Genomic DNA, 22,441 nt, shown 5'->3' with positions numbered 1-22,441 from the left:
ACACTAAGCTTATAGAATTGCTCTCCTGGGGTCATCTTGATCTTAGACTACAGTGCTCAGGCCAGATTAGTCTTTCCTATCCCTAGCAGGGTCCTAGTCTCATCATTAATTTTGGATCATGAGAGCATTTGTCCATGATCAAGCTCTTAACTTATGGTTAAGAATTGTGGTGCTTTTGGGGCTGGAGTGATAGCACAGCGGGGAGGGCGTTTGCCTTGCATGAGGTCGACCCGGGTTCGAATCCCAGCATCCCATATGGTCCCCTGAGCACCGCCAGGGGTAATTCCTGAGTGCATTAGCCAGGAATGACCCCTGTGCATTGCCAGGTGTGACCCAAAAAGCAAAAAAAAAAAAAAAAATTGTGGTGCTTTGGCCTGGCCCATATCGATGCCAGGGTTAGCTCACAGCTCACCCTGGGTCCCTTCAATCCCTAGTCGGGACCCTGCTTTTGGGGTGCTAGAACTAAGGGCAAGTGAGGCTTAAGTCGAGAAAGCAGATGCCTGGGAATGAATAATATTCGAAGCCAACTAAATCCCAAGTTACGAAAGCATAATTTAACTTTCTTTCTTTGTCCATACAAAAAAGGACATTGCTTTAAAGTAAACTATTCAGAAGACATAAGGAGAGGAGAAAGGCAATATTACAATACAAGTTCAGTGTCCAAGAAAGATCTGACCTTACAAATTAACAGACTCTGATTAGGGGGGAAAGCTGATTAACTGCTTGGGGAAGAGAGCATAGAGAAGTGGTTACAGATAGACAAAGGAATGGGATCGACTCAGGAGCACTGTGATGAGTGTGACCTGATAAACCCAAGTTCCTTGTGGCAAGGGGGAAAGGACAAACCAATGATACCCTATACCTTGCAGTTAGCAGGGGCTTACTCCTGGCAGTGGTCAGGGGACCCTGTGTGGGGTCGGTCCATGCAAGGAAGGGCCTTGCCTGCTGCCCCGTGTCTCCAGCCTAGCAATAACCTTGACACAAACACAATAAAATAGAGGCTGGGACCTGCCCAACGGGTGGAATCTCTGGGCTTATCCCTGGCATCTTAGGGTCCTTTGAACACGATGTGATCACACTTGAAGTCAAAAGTAACTGTGTGGGTGCCCCCTGCCCCAGGGATAGCATAGCTTTGCACGGGTTGTGTGACTTTTAAATTATTATTAGTAAAGAACTGTGATTTACAAAGGTGTTGGTAGTTGAGTTTTAGACATGTACTGCTACAACAGCAGTCGCTGCACCAGTGTCAGCTTCCCTCCACCCGTCCCCCCCATATTCCCTCCTCACCCCAGCCCACACCCCTACCTGTCAGCTTGACAGGCGCAGAACAAAGTTCCAGGGGTTCTCCTTATTTGATTTGATATTTGCTTTTTGGGTCACACCTGGCGATGCTCAGGGGTTTCTCCTGGCTCTGCCCGCAGGAATCATTCTTGGCAGTGCTCAGGGGACCCTTTGGGATGCCAAAGATAGGACCTGGGTCCGCCATGTGCAAGGAAGCACCCTCCCTGCTAGACTATCACTCCGGATGCTCTTGTTGAGTTCTTTGTTAAGTTTTTGTGTTTGTTGTGTTGAGTTTTGGAGTCCCGGTTACCTTCAGTGTTTGCTCAGCTATTTCCAGATGGAACACTGGAAACCTGAGCTGAAAGGGCTCGGTCCAAAGTGCTCACCTCCTGCTTCCGTTACCCTCACAGGTGGGTACCCAGTGGATATTCTGGAGGATGACCCAGAAGCGTTTCGAGAATCCGCCCTGGCTTACCTGGAGGCTCTCAGGGAGGGTTCCCGGCCCCCCGAGGAGGTGGTGTCTCTCCCCACTGGGGAACAGGTGAGTGGGATGTGGACCGGGGGAGCAGAGGGGAGACAAACTTTCTTTCCCACTTCCCAGTTCCTTGGTTGCCCCATAAGCTGGTTGTTGGGGGACAAAGGAAGCAGGAGAGGGAACCCCGGATGGGCTGTCACAGGCTCGGAGGACTGGAGAAGTGAACCACACACAGTTTGCTTTTCATGTCCTTCCCTTTCTAATTCCATAAGCCACCTGCAAGATTTATTATTTCTTTCAATCAACACTTTCTTTTCAAATGAAAGCATCGTGACTTACAAAGTTATTCATAGTTAAGTATTAGACATACAACATTGCAGCACAGATCCCACCACCAGTGTCGACTTCCCTCCACCAGCGTCCTCAGGTCCCCTCCCATATCTCCCCCCACCCCCCTACCCCCGCCTGCCCTCTCGACAGGCACCTTTCTAAGTTTGGTTGTTGAAGTTCAGGTCTCATGATTTCAGCGTTGTTGACTCTATGGTTTGGGTATTTGGCTCCATCATTCCTTATCACCACCTTTGTGCCTTAAATCCCCCTTAAAGCTTCTTATCTGTCCCTTCTCCCCATCCCCTCCACTCTTGCTTTTCTTCTCTCCCCTGTACTCTGGGGCCAAGATTGATCAGGGCATTCCTCCTTTAAAACACTGTATTTTCTCATCCAGTTATTCTAGATACCACTTTAAAGTGATACCATCATGTGTTTCTCCTTCTTCTGGCTGGCTTCATTTAACATGGTATCTTCTAGTTCCATCCCTGTTGCCTTGCCTTGCATAATTCCATCCTTCTTTACAGCTGTGTAGTATTCCTATTGTGTATAGACCCCCCCCCCCCACCTCTACACGATCCATGGATCTGCTGTTGGACATCGAGGATGATTCCCAGGTCTTTCTTAGATGAAAGAGAATTGAGGCGGGATCAAGATTCAGGGTAGTGCCAGAGCGGTAATAATGGGGTTAGGTCACATGCCTTGCAGGCGTCCAACTGAGGTTGATCCCCAACACCCCTTAGCCCCTGGATGTGACCCCAGAGGCCCCAAGCATTGCTGAGGTGACCTGGATAAACCCCGGCACCGCAGGGTCCAGTAGCATTGTCTTCCCAGACCCTTACAAAGTTCCCCCACCCCCAGGGTTTTTTTTGTTTTGTTTTGTTTTGTTTTTTTGTGGGCCGGCACACCTGATGGAACATTTGGCTGTGTGCTCGGGAACCAGAGGTGGTGCTGGTATTGGAAAACCCTTCTTTCGGCTGCAGCCTTGCGGGAGGCCAGTGCCTTTACCTCATCACTCCCTCTCCTCCCTACACCTCTGATTTTGTATTTGTTTGGTTGTTTATGGGTGACACCTGAGGGTGCTCAGGGATCACTCCTGTAGGGCTCGGGGCACCTACCGCCAATTTTTTACTTTTTTTAAAAAAAGTAAATTTTGAAAAGATTCGGGCTTTTCGATTAGTGAAAAGGTAAAACTGTCTGTTTCTTGCACTTTCATGGTCCTACGTTCCCTGTCTCTGGTGCTCAGGACAGGGGAAAGCTAGGCCACTGGATTTATTTCGCCTACAGGACACCGAAGGGGGCAGCCTTCTTGCCGCTGCTCAGGCTGTATCTTTGGTACTTGGATCAAAATCACCCACATGCTAGGGTTGAGCAGTAGCACAGCAGTCAGGGCATTTGACTTGCACATGGCCAACTGGGGACAATCCTGGCACCCCAGACGGTCCCCTGAACCCCGTCAGGAGCAACTCCTGAGTGCAGAGCCAGGAGTAACCCGGGTATGGCTCCAAAACAAAAGCTTCCACAGGCCAAAATGGGCACAGCAGGGGGCAGTGTGCTCAGAACCCCGCTGGTAGAATGTTCCTGAAAGAGTCCCAGCGGTTAACTCAAACCTAGAGGCTGGCCGGGGAGGTGGGCCAGCAGCAGAGCATTGGGGGTGCATGTGGGAAGCCGTGGGTTTGATCCCGGCCCTGCCCAAACAAAATGAAGTGAATCACCAACCCCTTCCCGAGTTGAGTGGGGGAGCAATACCTCCTGAGAAGCAGAAGGGAGCCTGAATTGGGGTGCGAGGCCTCAGAGCCTGGCGTGTTCATCTAGGTCTGCCACAGCAACAGCTGGTATGGAGCCCACAGCCAGGCTGTGTGAGCTGGGGCGGGCGTGTGCACCTCTCTGGTCTCCATCTCTCATCTCGGAGATTCGGGCGGCTGCAGGAGAAGGGCAGATGAGATTCGAGGGAAGCCCTTGGCTCAAGCCTGGAGGGACCAGGCCTGACTCCCTGGAGAAGGAGGGGGGCAGCTGACCTTTGGTCTCTGTGACTTGGGCCACCAACAATGTGTGGACTGGAATGAGGTTATACCAGCGACCATCACAGCCCTGATCTGTGTTTTTACTCTCTCCCGATTCTGTGTAACCCTGGGGACATAACATAGTTCCTACAAGAACCTGTTTTGAGACAGATGACCTTGGTAAAACTTCTGTTACTGAACAGTGGTGTAACTGTTCTGTTTACTATGTTTTTGTTCATCTGTGACTGTGCCTCATGTATACATGAAATTTTATCATTGGTGTTTCTGTCTAGGAAAAACACTGCGTGTGTGTGTGTGTGTGTGTGTGTGTGTGTGTGTGTGTGTAGTTAGTACTCTGTGTAGTTTCAAGATCTTTTGGGGGATATTGTGGTTTATCTGCATAAGAGGAGGACTGTAGTTAGTGCCACTTAAAAGCATTTTTTTTTAGCACCGATAACATTGCATTTTGGACTAGAGGAGAACAGAGAAATACTCATTTGTTGGTGTCTGGAGCAATACTGCAGTGGGGAGGGCATTTTCCTTGCATGTGACAAACCCCGGTTCGATCCCCCGGGGTCCCATATGGTCCTTCGAGCACTATTGGGAGTGATTCCTAAGTGTAGAGCCAGGGGTAACCCTGAGCATCGAAGGAGCAGCCCCCAAAACAATAAATAAATAAAGGACTATATAAAAGGTTTGTTAAGAGGTGTGGGTTTGTGGAGGAATTTCTGTTGCTTTTATTTATTTATTTATTTTACCCCCTCTGTTGTAGTAAACTGAAAGAGCATGGCTTTTGGGATCAACCCAGCCATTATCTTTCCTTTAGCTGTGAAGCCTCAAATATTAATATATGTTGAAAGAGAACGATTTCCTTCCTTCCTTCCCCAGCACCCCCCCACCCCAACCTCACCTTGACATTGTAGCTTGCACCTTATATCAGAAATGGTTGATGGCAGACCTCGAGGTAGAGGAAAATTTTTATTTCCCTGTGCCTACATTGTAATTAGAGCAGTGGCTTCTGGTTTCTATGGTGTGGCCTCCTTGATACTTTGGCGGTGCTAGATCACCACCAATTCCTAGAGGAACCAGGTTCCCAGGGATATTTAAATCTATGCTATACTTGCGTGCCTTCAGCGCCCCCTAGTGGCAGGCAAGCCTGAACCACAATCAAGTGCCAGGGCAAGGCTTTTGGGGAGCAGAGGGGCTGGGCAGGCACGGGAGAGGGTGGGTGGGAAGAAGGGGAACGTCCTCAGGAACGGGAGCAGGTCTGTGAAAGCAGTGCAGGAGGTGGCCCTGGAGGACTTTAGCCAGCAATTTTCTGTCATCTGCTTTTATTTCACACTTATTGATGGCTTCCATTATTGAAGAAACTAATGAGTAGTATGCTTGTAGAATAATGTTAGTATCATTGACAGATGCACAATAAAGGAAGTCCATCACTAAAATTAAGTATTTTTTTAATAAAAAATGTTGACCACAGGGGCTGGAGTGATAGCACAGCGGGTAGGCGTTTGCCTTGCATGCGGCCGACCCGGGTTCGATTCCCAGCATCCCATATGGTCCCCTGAGCACCGCCAGAGGTGATTCCTCTGCAGAGGCAGGAGTGACTCCTGTGCATCGCTGGGTGTGACCCCCCCCAAAAAAAACCAAAAAAAATGTTGACCACAGCCAGTGATGCTCAGGAGTGACTCCTGGCTCTGCGCTCAGGGATTATTCCTGGCAGTGCGTGGGGGACCATAATGGGTACTGGGGGGTCAAACCCAGATTGGCTGCATGCGAGTCAAGTGTTGTACCTGCTGTACTATCACCCCGGCCCCTAAAATTAATATTTTTTAATTTATCTTATTTATTTTTAATTTTTTGGCTTTTTGGGTCATACCCAGGAATGCTCAGGGGTTATTCCTGGCTCTGCACTCAGAAATAACTCCTGGTAGTGCTGGGGACCATATGGGGTGCCAGGGATTGAACCCAGGTCAGCCATATGCAAGGCAAATGTCCTACCCACTGTATTATCACTCCAGACCCTAAAAGTTAAGTTTTTAATGGGATAAACATGGTGAAAGTTTTATTTGCTTTCTTCTCCATCTGAAAAACAAAATAAAAAAAGACTCCACACATAGTCATTTGGTTTCCTACCATTGTCACCATTTGTTAAGATAGACAGTGGTGGTTTACTGAAAGAGTTGCACGTGTGAGCGCTCTTGCTCTGAGCACTTCTCTTGCTTTTAGCAAACGTGACCTTCCTCTTTGGACCCAGAGCCCTTGTTTTCTCCTCCAGAGTGCAAGACAAGGGTCTAGAGCATGCTGCAGATGTGAAGGCACTTGCCTTGTGTGCAACGGAGCCTGGGTTGTTCCAGGCCCCTCAGATGGTCCCTTGTGCACCCCTGGGAAGCCCTGAGCACCTCTGGTGTGACGCCCCATGCTGCCCCCAAAAGAACAGCAGCTAAACAAAACAAGGAGGCATTATGAGAATCAAGCCTCACCTTAGCCGGGTTCCTAGAAGTCATTTCATGGCAGACTGTTTCCAGCCCTGAAATGGTTCCCCTCTGTTTGGGGGCCACCTGCTGTGCTACCGAGGGTCTCCTCCTTGGACCTCCAGGGCCCCTATGGTGGTGGGGATCAGCCCTGGGCTCCCATGTCCACAGCACGTGCTCTGGGCCTTGAAGCCATATCCTAGGCCTGAAGTGGTTCCCATTTCAGTTGCCATCCCGGGGACTGATTTTCGGGATCTGGAGGGGTGCCTGCTCCTTGGGTGGTACTTGAGCCAGGGGGAGAGGATGAACCACCCAGTTTCCTGTGCTTAGCACCCGTGTGCTTCTGTCCAGTGGCTCAGCCCTGCGCATTTGTCTTTCACATTCAGATCACACTCTGGGAACTGCCTTAGCTATAATAAGCTTCTTTCCACGTCAGACACAATGCTCTAGTTATTTATTTTTGTTTTCGAGTCACACCCGACTGTGCTCAGGGCTCCAGATGGGGTGATGGGGATGGACGGGGATGGAGCAAGGCCATTACCCCGCCTGCTCATCTATGGCAAGGCCCAGACCCAATGCTTTAGACCCCTGTTTTTGCTTTGTTTTGTTTTGCTTTATGGGTCACACCTGGTGATGCTCAGGGGTTATTCCTGGCTCCTGCACTCAGGAATTACTCCTGGCGGTGCTCAGGGGACCATATGGGATGCTGAGAATCGAACCCGGGTCGGTCACATGCAAGGCAGATGCCCTACCCGTTGTGCTATCGCTCCAGCCCCCAACATCTGGTTTTTAATGGTATTGTCAGGACTGCCTGATGTGTGTGTGTATTTGCGTGCATGCATCACTTACCTGTGTATGGGCAGGGCAGATCGGGTGTCTTCATTAAGTGATTAAATTTTTTTTTTTGCTTTTTGGGTCACACCCAGCAATGCTCAGGGGTTACTCCTGGCTTTGCACTCAGGAATTACTCCTGGCAGTGCTTGGGGGACCATATGGGATGCCGGGGATCGAACCCAGGTCGGCCGCGTGCAAGGCAAATGCCCTACCCGCTGTGCTATCGCTCCGGCCCCAAGTGATTAAATTTTTAATTATTTGGGGTGGTCACTCCCAGCAGTGCTCAGGGACCTTACAGGACTGGGACTTTATTCTTGTTCTGCCATAGGACAAAGTCTGACTTCAGGTCCCTGGTGACAGTCAAAGCCTGTGGCATTGTTCATTTGATTTTTCCTTTTAAAAATATACTTGTCTGGGGCTGGAGCGATAGCACAGTGGGTAGGGCGTTTGCCTTGCACGCGGCCGACCCAGGTTCGATTCCCAGCATCCCATATGGTCCCCTGAGCAGCGCCAGGGGTAATTCCTGAGTGCAGAGCCAGGAGTAACCCCTGTGCATTGCCAAGTGTGACCTAAAAAGCAATATATATATATATGTATATATACATATATATACACATATACATATATATATATATATATACCTGTCTGTCTCCCCATGAAAAGGGAGCATAAAAATATAAACTGTATTATTTTACATTCAAGTCCAACTTCCCTTTGGGCGGTGTTGTATACGAGGCTCCAGACTTTTGGGGCGCTCTTCTCATTTTTTCACCTTCCCTGGAAGGTTTTCCTTTACTTTTCTCTTTTGAGGAGATTTGGGGGCCACACCCGGTGGTGCTCAGGGCTTCCTCCTTTGTCTGCTCAGGGGTGACTCCTGGTGGGCTGGGGGACCATGTGCAGTGCCAGGCATGGAACCAGGGTTGGCCGCGTGCAAGGCAAGCGCCCTCCCCGCTGTCCTGTGGCCCTAGTCACTCCGGGTCGGTTTTTAGACCCTCCTTGGCTATGGAGCGGGTCGACTACTGCTTTGGTGCCTGGGAGGGTGGGGCTGGGGGCATAGAGAGCGCTCGGGTCGTCAGCATGTGAGGCTGAAGTGGAGCCGTGACAGGCTCCCCTTTAAGACCGAAATCAGAAAGTCCCGACTTCTCAGAAAACAATTATCATCCTGGGAAGGTAGACCGACCCCTGGCAGCAGCCTATCAGCATAGAGCGCATGGGCAGTGGCGCCCAGCCAGGTGGAGGCGGCCAATGAAGACGAGTCATGGGACAGGACTGGGACCAAGAACTGGGAACATACTGTCAGTTCCTGGGAAAATGCTGACAATTATATAACCGATTTTTATAAAATTTTGGTTTATATAACCAAAATGATAAAGTTCTATAACCAAACCCTGTCTAAGCTGCTCAGATCTCGGAGTCGGGATCCTTGTCAGGACTCCTCTGCGTTGGATGAGACTCGGACCCTAGCTCGAGCTAGCAATGAAGGGTGCCTTGTGTTTGCATCCTCCACTGGTCTGGTCAACGTGCGAGCGAAACTCCCCTCCCCGGACATAACAGGCACCTGGAGCAGGTTCTCAGGCAGTTGAGTGTCGAAGACCCCCCTCCCTGCTCGGTGGTCCCCGCCCCCAGCAGCCGGCCCACACCCACGGAGGCTGGCTGGAGACACAGTGGTTCACCAGGCCGTTTCCTGCAGTGTCCTGGGAAAACCAGCAGGGCTGCTTGGTGGGCGTGGCTTCGGGCGGGGCATGTCCCCACGAGGGGCGTGGCCTCCTGTGGGGGCGTGGTCCTGGGTTTTGTAGGCGGAGTCTCCCACCAGAGACTGGAGTTAGGGGGATGGACATAGATGGAAATAGGGGACCCCAAAGGCTCTTACCACTTAGGGGTTATCAATGCTGGGACGGAGGAATACACCGGTGAGCAGATATTTCCTGGGATGACAGTGAGGGGCAGTTGTCTCCCTACGTTTCACTCACTATTGGCTCATTTCCCATTTTCTCTGATTTGGCCACACCTGACGGTGCTTTTGCAGGCTCTGCTGGGGACCAACGGGGGCAAGCCATGTGTGAGGCAAGCACCATGCCTCCTGTCCCTAATGTACTCTAATTCCAGCTCAGATTTACATTTTTAAAAAAATTTATTGAATCACCATGAGATAGTTACAAGCTTTTATGTTTGGGTTACAATCACACAATGATCAAATACCCATCCCTCCACCAGTGCACATTCCCACCACCAATATCCCGGGTATTTCCCCCCTTAACCACCCACCCGCTGCCTCCATGGCAGACAATATTCCCCATACTCTCTCTACTTTGGGGGCATTATAGCTTGCAACACAGACACTGAGAGGTCATCATGTTTGGTCCATTACCTACTTTCGGCACACAACTTCCATCCTGACTGATTCCTCCAGCCATCATTTTCTTAGTGATCCCCTCCCTATTCCGTCTGCCTTCTCGCCTTCGCTCATGAAGCAGTCTTCCAGCTATGGGGCAATCCCCCTGGCCCTTGTATCTACTGTCCTTGGGTGTCAGCCTCATGTGATGTTACTCTATACTCCACAAATGAGTGCAGTCCTTCTATGTCTGTCCCTCTCTTTCTGACTCATTTCACTTAGCATGATACTTTCCATGTCTATCCACTTATAAGCAAATTTCATGGCTTCATCTCTCCTAACAACTACATAGTATTCCACTGTGTAGATGTACCAAAGTTTCTTTAACCAGTCATCTGTTCTAGGGCACTTGGGTTGTTTCCAGATTTTGGCTATCGTGAACAGTGCTGCAATGAACATATAGGTACAGATGTCATTTCTACTGTGCTTTTTTGCATCCTCAGGATATATTCCCAGAAGTGGTATTGCGGGGTCATATGGAAGCTCAATTTCTAGTTTTTGAAGGACTGTCCATATTGTTTTTCAGAAAGGCTGGACCAGTCGTCATTCCCACCAACAGTGAAGGAGCATCCCTTTTTCCCCACATCCACGCTAGCACTGGTTGATATTATTCTTTTGAATGTGTGCCAGTCTCTGTGGTGTGAGATGATATCTCATTGTTGTTTTAATTTGCATCTCCCTGATGACTAGCTATATGGAGCATTTTTTCATGTGACTTTTGGCCATTTGTATTTCTTTTTTGAGGAAACTTCTGTTCATTTCTTCTCCCCATTTTTTGATGGGGTTGGGTTTATTTTTTTTATACAATTGTACTAGTATCTTGTATATCCTGGATATTAATCCCTTATCAGATGGGTATTGGGTAAATATTCTTTCCCATTCTGTGGACTCTTTCTGTATTTTGGTCACAGTTTCTTTTGAAATGCAGAAGCTTCTTAGTTTGATGTAGTCCCATTTGTTTATGTTTGCTTCCACTTGCGTGGTCAGTGCTGTTTCGTCCTTGAAGATGCTTTTAGCTTCAATGTCATGGAGAGTTCTGCCTACATTTTCCTCTAAGTACCTTATAGATTCATGTCTGATATTGAGGTCTTTAATCCACTTTGATCTGATTTTTGTGCCTGGCATTAGCCAGAGGTCAGAGTTCCATTGTTTTGCAGGTAGCTATCCAGTTTTCCCAGCACCACTTGTTGAAGAGTGGAACAGCTTCCCTTGTTCCACTTCACATTTCTTGCTTCTTTCTAGACTTATATTTAAAAACAAATAGGATTTATTGAATCACTGTGAATTACAAAGTTATACTGAATTTCAGGCAAACGATGTTTCAACAGTGGTTTCCTCAGTGTCTGCTTCCCTCCATCAGTGCCCTCCGTTTCCCTCCTGGCCCCCAGCGTGCCTCTGGATGGGCACTTTCCCCACACCTTAGTTGTGGTATGCTCTCCCCTGCCTACCCCCACTCCAGTGGCAAGTTTGCTCCTGAAGCCCAGTGCTCCTGCATTTGGCTCCTGCCATTCTCCTGCCAGACTTCTTCCCATGCCACACGGAGATCATTCTCTTTGGTTTCCATTCTGACTGGCCAGTATGCTCTCCAGGGAACTGCTGTGTCCTGCTGCCCTTTCAGTGACTGCCAGATCCTTGTATCCTTTGGCAACTGCCATGACCTGGATGGTCATGAAATCACCAAGTACCAATATTTCTCTCTCCTAGGTTCATCCGGAGTTGGCGTCCGTACGCTTCTGCCCGCTGCACCGGGACCAACCCCAAGACACCGTGCTGGTCCTGGTGACCCCTCGGGACACAAAGACAGGTGTGCAGCTGTTTGTGGCTGCTTCCTATTTGGGGGTCTCTGTAGCTCGGGGGCTGGGTCATGCCCTGTAGGCTAGTGACTGTGGGGCAGACTTGGGGTTGGTGAAACCCAGAGACAGTTCAGCACCCAGTGGTGCTCAGAACTTCCTCCTGCATCTGCTCAAGGATCACTCCTAGCAGGGCTCTGGGACCAAGTGCAGTACCAGGCATGGAACCTGGGTTGGCTGCATGCAAGGCCAGCGCCCTCCCTGCTGTCCTGTGGCTCTAGCCGCTCCTGGTCAGTTTTCAAACCCTTCTTGGTTTTGGAGCAAGTCAGCTTTGGTGGCTGGGAGGGTGGGTTTGGTGGACATAGAGAGCACTTGGGTAATGGGCACATGGAGAAGGTTCTCCGGCAGTTGAGTGTCGGGGAACCCCCTGCTGGGTAGTCCCCTCCCCCACCAGCGTCGAGCGAGCTTGGGCCCCCATTTTCTCTGCTCTGTCTCCAGTGGTGGCTGTTTACATCAAGGAGCGTTGGTGGCCCATGGAAGAGACGCTCCGAACCTCCAGCCCCACGAGAGAAGGTCTGATAGAGGTGAGGCTGGTGCGTGTGGGGAGACTGCCCCGCGGCTGGCTCTCTTTCCAGGGGCGGGGGCTCCCCAGCAGTGCTCAGGAGGCTTGGGGAGGCACCAGTAGCTGTCCAACACCTGGGCTGGCGCTTCATCGTCACACCTAAGACTGGGGTGCTGTGTGGGCCCCAGAATGACACAGGCCAGTCCTGCGGGGCAGGGGGCTGCATTCCTGCCCCTGGCAGAGTTCAGGGGACCGTGTGGCGTTGGGGTCGGATTCAAGACACACAGCTCAGCCCTGGCCCCGGCCGTGACCCAGACTCTCAGCCCCATCAGTGTTCCTTCATGCTGGCTCGCTTGGTGTTTTTTTTTTTCTATTTTGGGGTCACACCTGGCGATGCACAGGGGTTACTCCTGGCTCTACACTCAGGAATTACTCCTGGAGGTGCTCAGGGGACCATATGGGATGCTGGGAATCGAACCCGGGTTGGCCACGTGCAAGGCAAACGCCCTACCTGCTGTGTTATCACTCCAGCCCCTCCTGTCGGTTTTGTTACTGAATATTTCCTGCTGCCGGATGCACTCTGCCTTTTCTCATCTGGTTTTTGCTGTGAACTCTCTGGTCATACAAGTCAAAAAACACAGCCCCTGACCATCACACCCTCAGGTCAGGGGGCCAGACGATGATTCTTGAAGTCTGACCTTGTTTTGGACACCACTGACAGAGCAACAAAGTTGGGGTGACTTCTTGTGTCAGATGGCTCCAGAGGGAGGAATCGGAGACATTCGGGGCCAGTTAATAAGTTTATTGCTACTGGAGTCGATACAACTTGCTAAGATTCTGGAAGTTTCCTTCTGTTTCGTAACTAGGCTTGTTGTTGTTGTTGTTGTTGTTGGTTTGTTTTTGGTTTGGGGGCCACACTTGGCAGTACTCTTGGCTCTCTGCACTCAGGGATGACTCCTGGCATTGCTGGGGGGATTATCTGGGGTGCCAGGGATTGAACCCTGGCAGCCGCATTCAGGGAAAATGCCCTCTGTGCAGTACTCTCTCCCTGCTCCCTATCATCCGAGATTTTAAACCACACCTGCATGTAGGGACCACTCGGTGAGCTCCTTTGTCCCGCAGAGGAAACGGAATCACAGACAGTTTGTGGGGAGAGAGACCCACAAGCCCCAGCCAAAAATGGGGATAGTGATAACGGTGCTGGGTAGTGTTGGCTGTGATGAAGATGGCAGAGAGTGGTGGTGCTGATGGTGCTGCTATGGTGACCGTGGTGATCACTGTGATGATGCTGATGGTGATGATGCTAATAATGCGTAGGAGGGAGTTCTAGGGTCTGGTATACAAACATGGGGGTTCCTGAACTTATTCCCAGTGTGTGACAGCAGCAGGATACCCGGGAATTGAACTCAGCCCTGACACTTTCTCTGAGAGAGTGTCTGAGTCCCTGTGAGTGAAGGATTGTCTGCCAAGCCGCCTTCAGACACAGCCTCCAGCCGCACTGTGATCTGTGCTGCCCATGGGCTGCATCTAAACCCCAGGTGCCCAGCATTCGTCCTCTGGTTAGATTGATTTGCCCAATGGCTTATTGACTTACCAGGTCACCTGTGGACATGTGGACACGGAGCACGTCTGCTCTGCATGTAGATTCTCTGCAGGTGCGCCCAAGTCCCTCAGCCAGGGAGCACTCAGCCAGGGAGCACTCAGGGAATTGTCCTTCCTGGGGCTTAGGGGGCTCCAAATAGGTCACCCCCTTGACTGTCGCATTGGCCATTGGCGGTGATGCTCCTCTCCAGCTTCTCAGCCCTCTGTGGAGGTCTCAAGGTGATGCTGGGGGTTTCCACCCTCTAACTACACACCTGGACCCTCCTTAGGCGCCTGCCAAGTCACCTTCGCAGAACAGAGGTACCAAGAACCACTCAACACTCAGGAACTTTAAGACTTTGGAAGTTCCGGGACAGGCACTATGCATGGGCATGGGCCAGGGAAGATGGATGGCTCAGAGGGCTGGAGGATGGGTCTTGTATGTGGGGATCCCGGGCTCCATCCCCAGGACCACACAGTGCTCTGAGCACTGCCAGGTGTGCCCTCAAAAGCAAACAGGAAACCGAAACCCAGAACTGGGGCAATAATAGAGCAGGTAAGACGTTCTCCTTGCATGCTGCCGAACCAGGTTCTATCCCCGGGACCTAGTATGACCCCAAGTTTGGTGGGAGCAATTCCTGAGCACAGAGCCAGGGGTAAGTCCTTTATGCCCCTGGGTGTTACCCCTCCCCCCCAAAAAAATGCAAACCAAATCAGAGAAACCCAAACCCAGATCTCGGTGGGAAATAGCTTTTGGTCTTGGAAGTGGCCACAGAGATTTTGTCACTGCTCTTCCTGCAGGTGCTTGCTCTGAACCCGTGTTCCATGCGACCTTCCCCTTCCACAAGTTCCTGTTGGAGGGGGATGAGGGTCCAGAGGGACCGTTGATGGGGCATGATCTGGGCCTGGGGGGTGGGGTGGGGGAATCAGCAGTGCTGGGAGCTTGCCAGCCCCTCCTGGAGTTCCTGTCCAGCCCTCCTGGGACTGAAATTGGGATCCACACTCAAAATCTGGTGGAAGCCACTGGAAAGGCTGTTTGCGGGTAGCGTGGTCACCTGATCCTTCTCCCGGGATTCTCCTTGGGGATGGGTGGGGCCTCTGCCCACCTCCAGGCAGGGCGGCGTGGACATTCCTGTCTGTGGCCCTGGCCCTATCCCTTGCACCCAGTCCAGTTGCCTTTAGAGGCCCGGGAGTGGGAGACCCTTGGGGAGCAGTGGGGTTGCCATGGCGCCGGCTTCCTAAGCCAGGGTCCCTCCCGCCTGCTTCCCCTCTCTCAGACCCAGGGCCGCGTCTTCTCTTCCCAGGTTCAGTCATTCGGAGAAAGGCTTGTGCTGTTCCTCCTCAACGTCGTGGTGTTTGGGAGACTGGAGCGGAATTGGGACGACAACGACCACGACATGTTTTTCCTGCCTCATGCGGGGAATGAGCAGGCGAAGATCCTGTGGCGGGACGGGGCCGCGGTGGGATTTTATACCCTAAAAAGAAGAGGTGAGGGGACCCCCAGGGGCGGGACCACCAACTTTCTGCTCAGAGGGAGGCACGTCCAGCCTCTGAGCCCTTCTCTGTCCCCCCTCTGAGCCCTGCTCTGTCCCCCATGCCTGTAGCCGAAATGGAAAGAACCTTCTAGAGTCCTCTAGAATCCTCTAGAACAGGAAGCGATGTCATTCCACTGTGTCCCTCAGAACACGGGGGAGGTTGCCCAGCACTGTGCTTGGCTCTAGCAGTGCTCTCCGGAGACGCACTGCCCTCACGGCTGCCATGTGGAGCCAGACAGCCTGGATGCCACGCGGTGGGACGCTACCTCAGGGATGTGGGGTGGGGTGGGGGGGGGTTGGGCGGTCACGACGAACGCCAAGACTGACAGACATGACCTCAGGGGCGAGGGGGACGGCCAGGACGGCATGTGGGGCCCTGGACCTTCTTTTCAGGGCTGGGATGGGCAGGGGACCATTCTGGTGAAAGGAAAGAGCCCTCCTTTGGCATGGCCCTTAATTTTCATTTAGAAAATTTAAAATGTTGTTGTTATTATTATGCTTTTTTTTTGGCCACTCCCAGTGATGCTCAGGGGTCATGCCTGGCACTGAGCTCAGGAATCACTCCTGGTGGTGCTCGAGGGACCCTATGGGATGTCGGGGATCGAACCCTTGTTGGCTGCATGCAAGGCAAGCACCTTCCCCACTGGACTGTCACTTAGGCCTCCTTAAAATGGTCTTCTTCCTCTATTAGTATTAGAATTTTGAATTTTGTCCAAGCCCAGTTCTCAGCCCTGCCCTGGGGGGTGGCCCCTGGGCGGCCCAGCAGTCCCTGTGTGGTGCTTGGGGTGGGACCCGGGTCAGCTGCAAAGGAGCCAAGCACGGAGTCACTGGAGTTTATTCCCTCTGTGCTTCATGCCTTCGGCTTTCCTGTTCTGGTCACTCTCAGGTTTTCAAGACTTTCCTTTATGTCCTGTTGGTGTTCTCTACTCTGTTCATTTCCAGCCTTCATGTCTTCTTCTTCTTCTTTTTTTTTTAATTGAGATTGGTGTGTGTGCGCGCATGTCTTTGTGTCTCTGTATGGCTGTGCATGGCTGTGTCTGTGCATCTGTGTCTGTGTGACCCTGTGTACGTCTCTGAGTCTCTACGTGGCTCTGTGGCTGTGTGTGTGTGTGTGTGTGTGTGTGTCTGTACGTGTCTCTGCAGCTGTGTGTTCTGTGTGTATGTATCTCTGTGGCTGTGTGCATTTGTGTGTCTGTTTGCATCTATATTGTGTATCTTGAGTGTGTGTGTGTGTGAGCGTGAGTGTGAGAGACAGACAGACAGACAGACAGACAGACTCAGGGCCTCACGCATGTACCACTGGGTTACAGCCTTGCTTCTCCCCTTTGCCCTTGGCGTTTTCTTTGGGCCTTTAGGAAAGGTTTGGGCTGGGTCACGGAAGGGAAGAAACAGTGTCAAAGGAGCAGTAGGTGGCACCCCCCCGGCTAGGGGGTGATGAAGCCAGGCTGGCCCGTGTTCGAGGGTGGGCCTTATGGAAGACAGGAGGCCTGGGGCGGGGCGGGCTGCTCGGTTCACTCCCAACCAGGTTCCAGTTCTGCCTGGCTGGGGCCAGTGGGTCCCAGGGTCTCAGGTGGGGCCCCTGGGGTGGTGGAACTGCTTCAGGGTCCCCAGCGCCGGCCGCCCCCACTGCTTTGGTCTGCCACCCTGTTCCCAGCACCCTCCTCGGGCCCTCGCCGGCCCGTGGCTGACCCTGGAGCCCTCCTGCCCGCGGAGGCGTCCCTGAGCACTGCGGGGCGTGGCACGCCGCCGGCCTAGGTCCGCGTCCGCTGGCCTAGCCTCTTGCCTCCCGCAGGCAGCCTGTGTGGGGCTGGCACGGGCGCCTGCTACCTGCTGCCTGTCTTTGACACCGTGTTCGTCAGGACGACGCACCGGCGCCAGGGCCTGGCCCTGGCCATGCTCCGGGACTTCTGTGCAACCTTCCCGGAGGACGAAGCCCTGGGGATCAGCTGCCCGATTTCTCCTGCCATGCTGCGAGGTAAACCTCCCCGGCGTCCAGGCAGAGCACCAGGCCATGGTAGTGCCTGCAATCCAGGTGGCTTCCAGGGGGAGGTGAGGCGGATAGGAGCTTTCTCTTCCTGTGGGTGCTTTTGCTCATATTCAGGGTCTAGCACAGTGGTAGTCAGCGGCTGTTGCAGGGGACATGCGGTGCCCAGACTTGCATCCAGGTCTCCGATGTGCAGAGCCTGGACGTGACCCGAGGAGCCGTGTCCCCACACATTGGGCAGACCCCCCCTCCCCCGCCAGCCCAGCAGGGGCGAGGGTCTACATTCCATAGCCGACATGTGGCCTTGGCATGACCCCGGGCCTGCGTCCCGTGTTCAGAGGAGGGAAGGGGTCAGTGTCCGGGTTCCGGTTGCCCCCCTCTGGGGGTGCTGCTTCACCCCTGAACCTGGGAGCTAGGATGGAGGCACGTGGGCTTTCAGGGTCCCCAGGGAGCGGGTCTAACGGATCCTTCCTGCCCTGCCCGTGCCCAGTCTGCAGGAAGTTCCTGCTGGCCCAGCCGGAGGAGCAGGGGCGCCTGTGGGCGGTGGAGCCCCCTGGAGACTGGGGCCAGCGAGAGAACATCTGGTTGAAGATCCAGCTCAGCTGCGCAGGAGGTCCAGGCCGTGAGTCCCAGGGAGGCTGTTGGGGGCCCGTCCGGGTGGGCAGAGCTGCTAAGGCCCCGCCCGCGCCCTCCTGCCCTTACTGGAACCCTACCGGCCACCTCCATTGCTAGATCTTGACTCAGTGCTCCCGGGGTGTGGGCACCCCGTTTGCTAACGAGGCGTCAGTGGGTGTTAGTGGAAGGATCAATCTTGGAGAGCTGCTGGCAGAGCCCTCCCCAGGATGCACAGGGCTGTCCCTCCCAGGGGACGGCCACGCCCACTGGCCCTGTGGGGGGGGGACAGCCACGCCTCCTGGCCCCAGCAGCTCCAGCCTGCCCTGAACCTGCCTGCATTTGTGGGATCGTTCCCGGACATGTGGCCTGTTAGGATTCGCATGTTTCTGAGGATGGCACACACGCATGTCCGAGTGTGCGGCACTGTTGGGAAGGACGAGTGAAGAGAGGCTGCTAAAATCTCAGGGATAGGACGAATGGAGACATTACTAGACCGCTCGAGAAAATCGACGATCAACGGGATGATGATGATGACGATGATGAGGATGAGGATGATGAGGATGATGAGGATGATGATGACGATGATGAGGATGAGGATGATGAGGATGATGAGGATGATGATGCTGGTCGGTGGTGGTCAGCAGCCTGGCGGGGGTCCATTAGCAATTCTCAGCAGTTGGGATCCGCAGGTGCTGGGCATTTTCCAGGCTGCACCCAGGGGTGCTGGGGGCCTCCCGCATGTGCCCTCACTGCCATGCTACCCGGGCCAGGGATTCAGGTAGCTGAAGTGCCGAGGAGAGAGCCCGGAGCACGGCCCTGCAAGCATGCGCTGGACCACCGAACCCCACCCCAAACCCTGAACTTTCTGAGGTTTAAACAACCACAAGGCGCCTCTTCCTCCTGGAAACTGGGTCTGTCTGTACTGACAGTTCCGGGGGGGGGGGGAACGGAGTCTTTCCCCCGAGGGGTCTGAGCAGCCCCATGATGGGTTTGGGGCGGGGGAGGCAGTGAGAGCAAACAGGCCCACCTTTCCAGCACCTCTGAGGCTCTGGGAGAAGGGTTGCTGGGTGCTGCGTGGCTCGGGACTTGCGTGCGAGTGAAAATGCTCATGAGCTCATGAGAGGGGAATATCCAGGGCCAGAGAGTGAGACAGCGGGTCAGTCCCCGGCACTGCACAGTGTCTCTGAGCACTGTAGAGCGAGCCCTGACTCAGAACCAGGAGTAGTTCTGGGGTACTCCCGGGGTGGCCCCAAAGACAAATTTTTTGGTTTTTGTTTGGCTTTTTGGGTCACACCTGGTGATGCTTAGGGGTTACTCTGACTCTGTACTCAGGAATTATTCCTGGGATGCTGTGGGACCCTCTGGGATGCCGGGGACCGAACCCAGGTCGGCCGTGTACAAGGCAGACTCCCTACCCGCTGTACTATCGCTCCAGCCCCTCAGATAGAATCAGGAACCGGCTCCACTCACTGCCCGAGGAGTGATCCCAGTTCCTGTCAGCCGTGCCAGCCTCGGACCTGCCTCCTCGTCCCCCTCTCGCTGGGGCTCTGTCCTGACCCTGGGCTGGGGGAGCCCAGCCCTAGCAGTGCTGTGGGCAGAGTCTGTGCCCCGCCCTCTGGGCCCCCAGACCCTGTGGCACTTCCTTTGGGGGCAGGGGGCAGTACTGCGGATTGAGCCTGGGGCCTCCCAGGGAAAGGTCGAAACCCACTGCCCAGCCCCCGCCCTGCCCGGTCAGCTCGGGGGTCAGCGAGAAGGTCGAGAGAGGGGAGTGGAACCATTTGGGTTTGATGGGGGCATGCCTGGCGGTGCTCAGGGGGCTGCTCCTGGCTCTGTGCTCAGGGACCCAGTGTGGTGCCGGACTGCCCGCGGGGGGGGGGGGGGGCGGGGAATCCTGTCCTGTGCGTCCCCTCCGGGCGGTCTCCGGGCCCCGCGGGTTCCCTGGGGAGGCAGGCCCTGCTCATCTGCTCTCTCGTTCCCAGAGGCAGCTCGCCCCAGAGACACCCAGGAGGAGGGGACACCTCAAGGGCGAGGGCCTGGACGGTGCCACCGTGGACAAGGCTTCAAGGTACGTCCCTGGTCCTGTGATCACCTGAGCTGAGCCCTCGGTGGGTCTGTCTCCAGGCCTCGTCTGGGGGCGTCTCAGTCTGTGCTTCCATTCTGGGCTTGCCCTTTGCCCTCCACCGACATTCTCTCTCTCTCTCTCTCTCTCTTTTTTTTTTTTTTTTGCTTTTTGGGACACACCTGGTGATACACAGGGATTACTCCTGGCTCTGCACTCAGGAATTACCCCTGGCAGTGCTCAGGGGACCTATGGGATGCTGGGAATTGAATCCGGGTTGGCTGTGTGCAAGGCAAACACCCTACCCGCTGTGCTATCACTCCAGCCCCTCCACTGACATTCTTCCCTCCGCTCTCAATCCCTCTCTCTCCATCTCTCCTTCTCCTCCCTCTCTCCCTTTCTCTCTGTTTCCTCCCTTCCTCCCTCCTTCACTTCCCTCCCTCCCTCCCTCCCTCCCTCCCTCCCTCCCTCCCTCCTTCCTTCCTTCCTTCCTTCCTTCCTTCCTTCCTTCCTTCCTTCCTTCCTTCCTTCCTTCCTTCCTTCCTTCCTTCCTTCCTTCCTTCCTTCCTCCCTCCCTTCCTCCCTCCCTCCTTTCTTCCATCCCTCCTTCCTTCCTTCCCTCCCTCCTCCTGGCCCGTCCTCCCTCTCTCTCGTACCCCTGCCAGTGCCCAGCGATCACTCGGGATGTGCTCAGGGAACATCTGAGGTCAGCCCCAGAGTGGCTGGTTGCAGCACCAGTGCCCTGCGCCCTGTGCTGTCTCCCCATCCTGCTCCCCGTGTTCTTTCGGGGGAAGGTGCTGCCCCCAGCACTCGGGAGCCCCTCCTCGGGGCCACTCCTGGAGCCTCTGGAAGGGCAGCTGATGGCCCAGGGTTCCGCCCCAGAGGTGCCAGGCCTGGGGACCAGCCTCGGCCTCGCGCCTGCCACGCAGCCCATCCTCCTCGGCTGTTTTCCTCACTCTCTCCCACCTCCCCAGGCCAGGCCATGCTGGCCCCCAGGCCTCTCCTCCGCACGGGTGGTCCGCAGGGCGCCGTGTCCACAGGATGGCCTGAGCTCGGCCTCCCGCGTGGCCTCCACTCACTCCGACCTCTCTGCTTTCAGGGGACGACCCGCAGAAACGCCCTGGACCAGGCCAGGCACGCAGCCGACTCGAGGGGCACAGAGGCAGCGGGCGGCCTGCTGGAGGGGGAGGAGGGCCGGCGGCCGCCCCGCTCCTGACTCCCAGGGGCTTCCAGGAGCCCAGGGCCAGGGTGGGGCACACAGCAGCCTCGGGCCCTCTGGGCTTCCCGTGTCAGCTCAGCAGGCGCCCAGCCCAGCAGCCCCTCCGTGAAGCGCTGTGGTCGAAAAGGCCGGGGGGTGGGGGGGGGGACAGCTGGGCCCAGCCTGAGGGCGAGACCCAAGTGTCCTCTCCTACCCGCTTTCCCCAGGAGTCCCCATACCTGCTGGCGTGGGGCGGGGGGCGCATGTGCCTTTCCCGGGAAAGCCTGGCTGTGTCCATGAAGCTGAAGGTGTCACCTGGTCTGTGCCCAGGAGGGCGCCGGCTGGGCGAGGTGCCCTGGACCTGCCCTCTCCAGTGCCTGCAGCCCCCCGGGGGTCGCGCTGAGCCCGGCTGCCCTCTGTCCCGGTGAGCACGGGTGAGGCTGCGGGTGGGCTCCCTGGGCCCTGGGGCGAGGCTTCCACCCTTCAGCCTCCCCGACACTGTCGTCGAGTCTCCTGGACCAAGCTGGCAGGCGCCCTGAGCCACCTGTGCAGATCACCTGTGCCTGCTGTTTTGGGGTGACAGGCCTGTCCTGGGGACCCAGCTAGCCGCTGGGCTCTGGGCTCCCGCTTTCTCCCGAGGCCGGGCCTTCTCACCTACCCAGCACCGTGGTGGCTTCAGGTTAGCACCCACAGGCTCACCCTAGGGCCATCCCTCTCCCTCCCTCCACAGACACTCAGGAGTGCACACACACACAAGTCACTTCCCTGCACATGTGTATGCACATGTCTGCACATCGACACAGTGGAATCTGTCCGCACACATGCATCCACATAAGCACACACATGTTCACATGCACACATGCATTGGCACATACGCACACCTGTGCCTGTGCACACAGGCCCACATATGCACTCACCTGTGTGCATGCACAGATACATGCACCTTCACAAATGCACACACATGTCCACCCTCTAACACATGGATACACATATATGCTGGTATGTATACACATTCACCTGTCCATCCATTGATCCACCCCCACACCCATCCATCTGTCCATTTTATTCACCCACACACCCATCCATCTGTCCATCTACCCATTTATTCATCTCTCCGTCCCCCCATCTGTACATCAACCGTCTGTTCATCTGTCTGCCCACCCATCTGTCTGTCTGTCCATCTGTCCACCCACCCGTCTCTCCATCGTCCATCCATCCGTCTGTATGTCACACACCCACTCATCTGACCGCCAACCCATCTGTCGTTCCATCTGTCTGTACATCTGTCCGTTCACTTGTCCTCCCATCTGTCCCTCTCCACACCACCCATC

The 22,441-nt window shown here is 54.4% G+C and overlaps 1 protein-coding gene across 1 annotated transcript in view; it reads left to right on the top strand.

The window, feature by feature from the left end:
- The window catches only part of FAM169BP (Protein FAM169B), a 31,577-nt gene extending 10,449 nt beyond the window's left edge, over positions 1 to 21,128 (top strand). The window contains exons 2-9 of the mRNA XM_055143539.1: positions 1,692 to 1,822; positions 11,491 to 11,590; positions 12,075 to 12,160; positions 15,024 to 15,207; positions 17,047 to 17,229; positions 17,729 to 17,860; positions 19,833 to 19,918; positions 21,012 to 21,128. Of these exons, the coding sequence (XP_054999514.1) occupies positions 1,692 to 1,822; positions 11,491 to 11,590; positions 12,075 to 12,160; positions 15,024 to 15,207; positions 17,047 to 17,229; positions 17,729 to 17,860; positions 19,833 to 19,918; positions 21,012 to 21,128 (1,019 nt within the window). The remainder of the gene's footprint in view (positions 1 to 1,691; positions 1,823 to 11,490; positions 11,591 to 12,074; positions 12,161 to 15,023; positions 15,208 to 17,046; positions 17,230 to 17,728; positions 17,861 to 19,832; positions 19,919 to 21,011) is intronic.
- The last annotated feature ends 1,313 nt before the right edge of the window (positions 21,129 to 22,441 follow it).

The sequence above is a fragment of the Sorex araneus genome, chromosome 6 (genome assembly GCF_027595985.1).
Source record: "Sorex araneus isolate mSorAra2 chromosome 6, mSorAra2.pri, whole genome shotgun sequence".
Taxonomy (NCBI): domain Eukaryota; kingdom Metazoa; phylum Chordata; class Mammalia; order Eulipotyphla; family Soricidae; genus Sorex; species Sorex araneus.
This window is presented reverse-complemented; position numbering and strand designations above follow the sequence as displayed.